General features: G+C 31.4%; 1 protein-coding gene across 1 annotated transcript; it reads left to right on the forward strand.

Moving 5' to 3' along the window:
• The first annotated feature begins 4565 nt into the window (after window positions 1-4565).
• On the forward strand, window positions 4566-6263 carry LOC133793537 (uncharacterized). Its single transcript, XM_062230866.1, has 4 exons — window positions 4566-5310; window positions 5398-5488; window positions 5569-5735; window positions 6260-6263. Exons 1-4 carry the CDS (start codon window positions 4727-4729, stop codon window positions 6261-6263), a joined length of 846 nt encoding a protein of 281 aa, XP_062086850.1. The 5' UTR covers window positions 4566-4726.
• Window positions 6264-9382: the final 3119 nt, after the last annotated feature.

Here is a 9382-nt window from a genome sequence, read left to right on the forward strand (position 1 = left end):
AAAGTTTGATATAATATTATCTAAATAAATAATTTAATTTAATTTGTTTATTGAATAATATTGTTAAATATAAATTACATGAATATAGAAATTGATAATAATATTTAATAAAAGTATAAAAAAATTAAGAATAAATAATTATATAAATAATAATTTAATTTTTTATTAATTTTTCATAATTTAATTTATTAAATTATAAAAGTTTGATATATTATTATTTAATTAAATAATTTAATTTAATTTGTTTATTGAATAATATTGTTTAATATAAATTACATTAATATAAAAATTGATAATTATATTTAATAAAATTATAAAAAATTATGAATAAATAATAATTTATTTTTAATTATTTTTTATTAATTTAATTAATTAAATAATATCTAATTAAATTATATAATTTAATTTGTTTATTGAATAACATTATCCAATATTAAATAGTTATAAATTACATGAATATAGAAATTGATAATTATATTTAATAAAAGTATAAAAAATTATGAATAAATAATTATATAAATAATAACTTATTTATTGATTAATTTTTAATAATTTAATGAATTAAATAATAAAAGTTTGATATAATATTATCTAAATAAATAATTTAATTTAATTTGTTTATTGAATAATATTATCTAATATTAAATAGTTATAAATTACATGTAAATAGAAATTGATAATAATATTTAATAAAAGTAGAAAAAATTAAGAATAAATAATTATTTAAATAATAATTTAATTTTTGATTAATTTTTAATAATTTAATGAATTAAATAATAAAAGTTTGATATAATATTATCTAAATAAATAATTTAATTTAATTTTTTTAATTTAATTTCTATTCATGTCAAGTTTTTATTTCATATATTTGTTGGTAGCTTTCATTTATATCAGCAATAATAAATTTCTTTATATTTTTTTTTATGTAACTTATCCATATCATATTTTATACTTTCATAAACTTAATTCCTAGAATTTAGTTACTCAATGTAATTGATTTTATTATTTTAATTTAAATCAAACAAGTGCATGCATTTTAAGCACTTGCAAAAGTTAGATTAATAAATTGACTAAAATAAATATACTTGTTTATGTCATTGTTGTAAGTGGTATAGAAACACTTGTTTTATACTAGCTACTTTTGTGCTCTCTCCTTTAATCATCTTCAATGGTGAATAATGGTGTATTTTATACTAGCTACTTAGTTTTATATTATTTTGGTTTGAATTTTTTTCGTGTATCTTTTGGTATTAATTTTTTTTTTATCAGGACAGCGACACACCTACGACCCCGACACACACATGACCTTGGCACACCCTCAACAGGTGTGGATATATTTTTTGTAATTAATATCTTTTGTATTTTTTGAATAATTTATTTTGTATTTGTTTAGTGTATAATATTTGAGTTTTGAGTCCTTTAGTTAGTATCCTTGGTATGTAAATCTTGACATCTATTGTTAAGATATATGTGTTTGTTCTTACTTTATTTTTTAATCTTGGTATGTAAAAAATTATAGGACTGTTTTGGTTAAAAATAAAATTTAAGTGATAATTTAAATTAATTTATAAAATATAATAATAGATGATTTATTATTAAGTAAAATATATTGTTTTTGTTAATATTGAATAAAGAAGATTTAAACTTGATCAATCAGATTATTAGCACCCATATTTTCTTTATCACCATTTTATTAATTATATAATATTAATTAAACTAAGTGCTAGAAAAATATACAAATTCAATTAAAATTAATTTAAATTTTAAAATATTTTTTTAATGTTTGAATCATTTTTAAATTTTAGTAATAAATTTTGAATTATTTTTTATTTTTAAAAAAATTGTAATTATTTTTTAAATTAAAATTGAAACAAACTAATTATATCACGTCTGTGTTACTCCATTGCCATTATTAACGGCCACACCAAATTTTTTGATCTACTTGTTAATTATTGTAAAAAAAAAATGTATTTAGTCAAATAAGTGAAAGCTTTTATACTACTAACTAACTTTCACCGCAACTTGATATTTTTAATAGGAAAACTAATTTTGTTTAGATTGTGAAATTTTTTGAAACAAATTTAAGATAGTTTATTTAATAAAAAAAGTGAGTATAGAAAAAAAAAACAACAATAAGTGCATATTATCATGTTATTTTATTCTTTTTTCTCCTTTTTGCTTGAACATATATTATTATTATTATTATTATTATTATTATTTGTAAAAATAGAACAAAAAAATTAATTAGTAGTTAATTTATTTTCTTAGTATCGGTATGTTTGTGATTGATGGTTGTTGACTACAACCATCAATTACATGGATATCGGCACATAAATGATAAGTTTAAAATATTATTAATAAAATTTATGTAATTATTTAAAAATATAAATTACTCTTAAAGTCAAATAATAATTAATTTATAAAATCATTATTATTATTATTACAAATTAAAAAATTATGAATAAATAATAATTTATAAATTACATGAATATAGAAATTGATAATTATATTTATTAAAAGTTTAAAAAATTAAGAATAAATAATAATTTGTTTTTTAATTAATTTATAATAATGTAATTAATTAAATAATAAAAGTTAGATATAATATTTAATAAAATTTTAATCAATAATAAATTAGTTTAGGAAAAAAAAATTAATTTGTTTATAAATAACATTATCAAATAAAACATCATAAAATAACATAAGATATTATAATATTGCATAAGATTTCAAAAATGATAACAAATCGCTTTTGTTATCCATTTCCATTTACATTACTAAAACTCACACTCTTATAACACTTTAGATGGCGATTGACAAGACTTGGACAACATTGAGAAATCGTGGTTGTCAAGAATATTGGAATGGTCTGCAAGCTTTTTTGAGGATGGCGTCAGAACATAAAGATTCTGATGGAAGAATTAGGTGCCCGTGTGTGAGATGCAATAATAATAGATTTGAATCTTTGGATGTAGTTCGGGCACACGTATTCGATAGGGGTTTTCATCAAGCTTATGATAAGTGGATTTTTCATGGTGAGGTGGAAGAAATTGTTGCTGATGAGGTGGTTGATGAGAATGAAGACGATGAGATGATTCAAGTTGTGGAAGACTTCCTTTTACCGACAACTGAGGAAGTAGAAAGGGATCCCGGTGGGAGTCAGTATTATGACGAGTTATTTGAGGAGATTGAAGCGGAGTTGTATCCTGGCTGTGATTGGATTTCATCCCTGAACTTTTTAGCAAAGTTATTGCATCTAAAAGTTAGAGGGAAGATGCCTAACAACATATTTGATGAATTGCTAAAGTTGTTAAAGCTTGCATTTCCTAAGGAGAACAAAATCCCCGGATCGTACTACGAGGCGAAAAAGAGATTGAAAAAATTAGGGTTGGGATACGAGTCCATTCATGTGTGTCAGTATGATTGCTGCTTATTTTACAATGAGCATGCATCTAAAGAGACATGTCCAGTATGCGGAAGTAGTAGATGGATTACTTCCGAAATGACGAAAGGAAAAAAAGTGCCACACAAGGTGATGCGTTACTTTCCGTTGACCCCTCGGTTGAAAAGATTATACAGTTCAAAGATTACAGCAAAACACATGATATGGCATCACGCCGGGAAATCAAAAGATGAAGGGGTGATGCGACACCCGGTAGACGGCTCTGCGTGGAAGGACTTTGATGCCAAGCATCCTGATTTTTCAAGGGATCCCAAAAATGTTCGTCTGGGCTTAGCTGCTGATGGATTTAATCCATTTGGCAACATGAATCTTGCATACAGCATGTGGCCTGTGGTGTTGGCAAACTATAATCTGCCACCTTGGTTGTGCATGAAAGACAATTATTTCATGTTGACCCTCCTTATTCCTGGGCCAAAATCACCCGGTAAGGACATGGATGTATTTCTGAGACCATTGGTGGATGAGTTGAAGGATCTGTGGGTTAACGGAGTTGATACAAGAGATAGTATGACCAACAGGATGTTCAAGATGCGGGCAGCCCTTTTGTGGACAGTGAACGATTTTCCAGCTCGCAGTAGTTTGTCTGGATGGAGTGGTCAGGGATACAAAGCTTGTCCTACGTGTAATGAGGACACAACTTCCATCCGAGTGATCGGTAAAACTTCTTACGTTGGTCACAGAAGATTCTTGCCAAGTACTCATCGAATGAGAAGAGACAAAGAGTTCGATGGAGAAGTTGAGAGAAGACGTCCTCCGAGACGGTTTACTTGTGAGGATATACTAGAACAAGTTAATGCTCTTGCAGCACAAGTTCCAGGAAAACATGTCCAGTTTGGGGGTGTGAAACGTAAAAGAGGAGTAGATGAAGGTAATTGGAGGAAAAAAAGTATTTTTTATGAGCTTGAGTATTGGTGTACAAACAAATTAAAACACAATATAGATGTCATGCATGTTGAGAAGAATGTGTGTGATAGTCTCCTTGGCACCATCTTAGACAGTGATAAATCTAAGGACACCACTAATGCCAGACATGATTTGAAAAAGATGGGTGTGAGAGAATCATTGTGGATTTATGAAGATGAGAATGGGCAGCTGATGAAGCCGCACGCTCCTTATGTATTAACTCCGGCGCAGAGGCAACAGTTTTGTCAGTTTATAAAAGGAGTTAGATTTCCAGATGGTTTTTGTTCAAATTTGAAGAAGAAAGTGTCTGAGAATGATACAAATATTCTTGGGTTGAAGTCACACGATTGTCATGTGATAATGCAACGATTACTTTCGCTCGGTGTTCGTAAGTTTCTTCCAAAATCTATATCGACCACTATTGCAGAATTGTGCAATTTCTTCAGGCAAATATGTTCGAGGACTTTAAATGTTAAAGATATGGAGGAAGCACAAAATGATCTTATTCAGATATTGTGCAAGATGGAGTTCATTTTTCCTCCAGCTTTTTTTGACATAATGATTCATTTGGTATTGCATTTGCCAGAAGAAGCAATATTGGGTGGTCCGGTATTTATGAGGTGGATGTATCCTTTTGAAAGATACATGAAAAAATTAAAGAATTATGTGGGAAATAAAGCTCGCCCTGAAGGGTCGATCGCCGAAGGCTATGTTGCAGACGAGGCTTTGACCTTTTGTTCAATGTATTTCAAAGGCATTGAAACAAGATTTAACCGTCTTGATCGAAATGAAGATGCAACTTATATCCCACGAAATCTTGCAGTTTTCCAATCTCAATGTCGTCCACTCACAAAGGGAACTTTGAAGACTCTCGATCATAAGACTCGTGAAATAGCTGAGTGGTTCATACTTGAGAATTCTCCTGAAATTGAGCCTTATTTAGAGTAAGTTTATTCTCGTATAAATTAGAACATGTGTGGTTATTATCATTTTTTTGTTATCAAGAATTGTAACACTATTCTAATTAACAGTGAACACCTACAAGAGATTAAACAAAAATACCCAGATGGTGATCATGATCGTTTGCATAGGAAAAATTTTCGTTCGTGGTTTCATAAAAAGGTAGCTTTGAACTTTGAACTTTGAACAGTGATTTTATTAATGATATATTTTGTGAATCTAATATCATTCTATGTATTTAGATATATGACCTGCACAAGCTTGGGTCTTTGGATAACGGTGATGAACTGTTAGCTTTAGCATCTGGGTCAGATCATTTGTCAACATTTTACCAAGGTTGTATAGTCAATGGTGTTCGATTTATTGCACACGATCGAGACAAAAAGCGCACCACACAGAATATTGGAGTGTCGGCTGCCGGAACCGAAGGTTTTAATTTTTACGGCACGCTTGAAGAAGTGGTGATACTTTCTTTCACTGGTGCATATTCAGTGGCATTATTTCGGTGCAAATGGTTTAATACAAATCCAAGAATGAAGAAAACAGTCATTGAAAATAATGTCACTAGTATAAACGTCAATGGCGAATGGTACAAAGATGAGCCGTACATACTTGCTACTCAAGCTAAGCAAGTTTTCTATCTCGATGATTTACTTAGAGGTCTTGATTGGAAAGTTGTAGAAGATGTGAATCATCGACAGATTTGGGACATTAAGGACAATTCTGATGAGGTTAATGATGTTATTGATGTTGTACATGAAACAAGTTCATCAAATTTTTTGTTGACTGTGGACCTCGGAGAGTTGATTATGCAATCTGATCAACCTGCTGCATATGTTGGAGCTGATGAAGATGGTGACGACGAAGTTGATATGTCAGAACATGAGGACGTTGCAGATGCAGAAGATGAATTGGTTGTTGAACTTTGTGAAGATGAAAATGTTTCTCCGATTACTAATGGAAATGATAGTGATTACTCTGTTTAGTTTTTTTCTATTTGTGTAACAGAACTATGTATTTAAATATAATGAAGTGTTTTTTTGTAATTATAATATAAGATATTTGAGCTTTGTGAAGATGAAAATGTATCTCCGATTACTGATGGAAATGATAGTGATTACTCTGTTTAGTTTTTTTCTATTTGTGTAACAGAACTATGTATTTAAATATAATGAAGTGTTTTTTTGTAATTATAATATAAGATATTTGAGCTTTGTGAAGATGAAAATGTATCTCCGATTACTGATGGAAATGATAGTGATTACTCTGTTTAGTTTTTTTCTATTTGTGTAACAGAACTATGTATTTAAATATAATGAAGTTTTTTTTGTAATTATTATTATTATGAATTCAATGTGATATACTTCTCTTTAATGCTAATTACTAACTAATAAATTTTAAATTGAAGTATAATGTCAGCTGATATAGCTACTTATCATGGCGGAGATGGTGGGGGTCAAGACCCGCCAGATCCTTCTAGGGTACCAACATCTTGCGAGTCAGGTTAAATATTGCATATCAAAATTATTTTTAGAAATTATATTGTTAGATAAATATAACATCAATACTAATACTGATTATTGTTAATAAATTTTAAAGCCCCGTCGACGAGAAGAAAAGGTCGTGGCCCTGCTAGTAATAATGTTCTTGAAGAACGAAGGAAAAAAGCTGGGAAACCATTGGATCTAGAGCTTGATCCTGTGACCAACAAAGTGGTTGGGCAGGAGGATCAAGCTTTTATTCGCATGTTGGGAACTCTAGTTTCCATGTTGTGTCCGGGGCATTATTTGGATTTTGCTGATGTACCTCAACAGTTTAAGGATCAAGTGCTTGATCGTATGAGGGTAAAAAAATTACAAATCTTGTACTTTTCATTATTTAATTCCATTATTTACAAGTTATCTAATATTTTTTTTCCTAATGCAGTATTACTATAATATAGACGGTCATCCACAACGTGAGTCAGTTCTGGCAACTCTCAACAAGGAGATGGGGGAAAGATATCGCGAGAGAAAGAACTATAGACATAGACACTTCAAAAATCATTATGCTGGACCAGAAGATTTGGAGAATGTCCTCTCTAAGCCACCTAACCATTGCACTAAGGAGGATTGGAAGCTTATTTGTGAAATGTTTTTGAGCGAAAGATTTTTGGCTCGTTCCGCTAAAAATCAAGTAAACAGAAGACAAATGAAGTATGTAACAACACAAGGCACAAAGTCGTTGGCAGCTAAGCGTCACGAATATGTAAGTGAAGATGTTAATTTAATTTTATAAAATAACACATTCTGAAACATTTTGTTTACATTTGTATAGGAGAACCCGAATGCGCATGTTGTTGATACCTGGAGGGATGCTCATATGAGAAAATCGACAAAATCTTTTGTCAATGAGGCAGCTCAACAAGATTATGTAAGTGTATATTATTGTTTTCTTGTTTCTAATGTTTATAATGTTTCTAATTTTTGTTTATAATGTTATCTTTATACAGGAAAAAATGGCGGCTGAGTTTGAGAGGTCACAGAATGAGAGGCAAAGTCAACAGCAGAGTGAGGCATCTCTAAATGTATCTGGTGTTGATTCGTCCCCGGTCGATCAATACGAGATACTAAGTAAAGTACTCGGGGAGAGATCTGACTACCAAAGAGGAGTGGGTTATAGGGCGAAAGGGAAGGCAAAAAAGACATCCTCTAGCTCTACAGATCAAAGTCAGTCCCAAGCAAATACTGCTGCTTCGCCTAATGAAGATATGAGAGTTATGGCTTTGCTGGTGAAGGCAATTCGTGAGACGTTTGAGACTTCGACAACTGTGCATCCCAGTAAACTGTATAACCCAATGTTTGACAGTTTTCTGCAGAGGCATTTGCCACCACAATCCGAAGGTGCTTCGTCTTCTCAGTCTCCATCACAGCAGTATCAGCCTCCTTCACAGCAATATCAGCCTCCTTCACATCAGCAGTATCAGACTCCTTCACAGCAGCAGTTCCAGCCTCCTTCACAGTATCCGCCGCAGCAGCTGTACCAGCCTCATCCAATGTATCCGCCACATATGTCGTCGCAACAACCTCCTCAGTATCAAAACCAATACATATTTGGACCCCATTCTCAGTCTCCTCCACAATATTTTAGTTTTACCGATTTTCCAGGAGGATCGATGCAGCCTCCGCCACAGCCATAGCCTCGAGATCTGTTTGGGGACCTCACGCTCGGACGATCATCACAACCACCATATATTCCTTCACCGCCACCGCCACGGCCGCCACAGCCACCGCCATCGTCACAGCCATCGTCCTCACAGCCAGACCAAAATGTTGAAGATGAGGACAATTTTAATATTAATCTTAATGATTTTCTTTAGTTACTAGTTTATATATTTGGACTGAATTAATACTTTATTTATTTTTAATGACTATAGTGATATTTAATAGGTTGATAAATATTAAAACTATTTATATTAATTTTAATGTTAGTTATGTTTAAATTAATTAAATGTTTATTTTTATTAAATTATATTATAAATTATTTTTAAAAATAATTAAATTTAATAAATATTAATTTATTAATTTATTTAAAATTTAATTTAAAAAAAATTATAAATACAATAATAGCGGCGGACCCCGCGGCTAATACTAATGCATCGGACATAGTTATTAGCGGCGGGATCCGCCGCTAATGTCCGCCGCTAATAATTGATTATTAGCGGCGGGTGCGTCAGTCCGCCGCTAATAATCATTATTAGCGACACCATTTTAGGCGCGGGGTATTAGCGGCGGAGGCCCGCCGCTACAGTATATTAGCGGCGGATGTGGCATTTATTAGCGGCGGAGTCCCCCGCCGCTAATAATAGAATTTGTTGTAGTGACGTTGCCTGCACCTAGGCGATGCGTCGCCTGCATATGGTTTTGTAGTACTAGCGAAGCATAGCCTCTGGGAGGCAATGCAACGAAGGTACCCTAACTTGGTGCACCGAAACTTATCACAAAACATCCCCAAACGCCTCAAAATGTTTTAGGTACTCTTACACCCTCCAAAGAAACACTTTGGACCCAAAAAATA

The sequence above is a fragment of the Humulus lupulus genome, chromosome 8, assembly GCF_963169125.1.
Source record: "Humulus lupulus chromosome 8, drHumLupu1.1, whole genome shotgun sequence".
Lineage (NCBI taxonomy): Eukaryota > Viridiplantae > Streptophyta > Magnoliopsida > Rosales > Cannabaceae > Humulus > Humulus lupulus.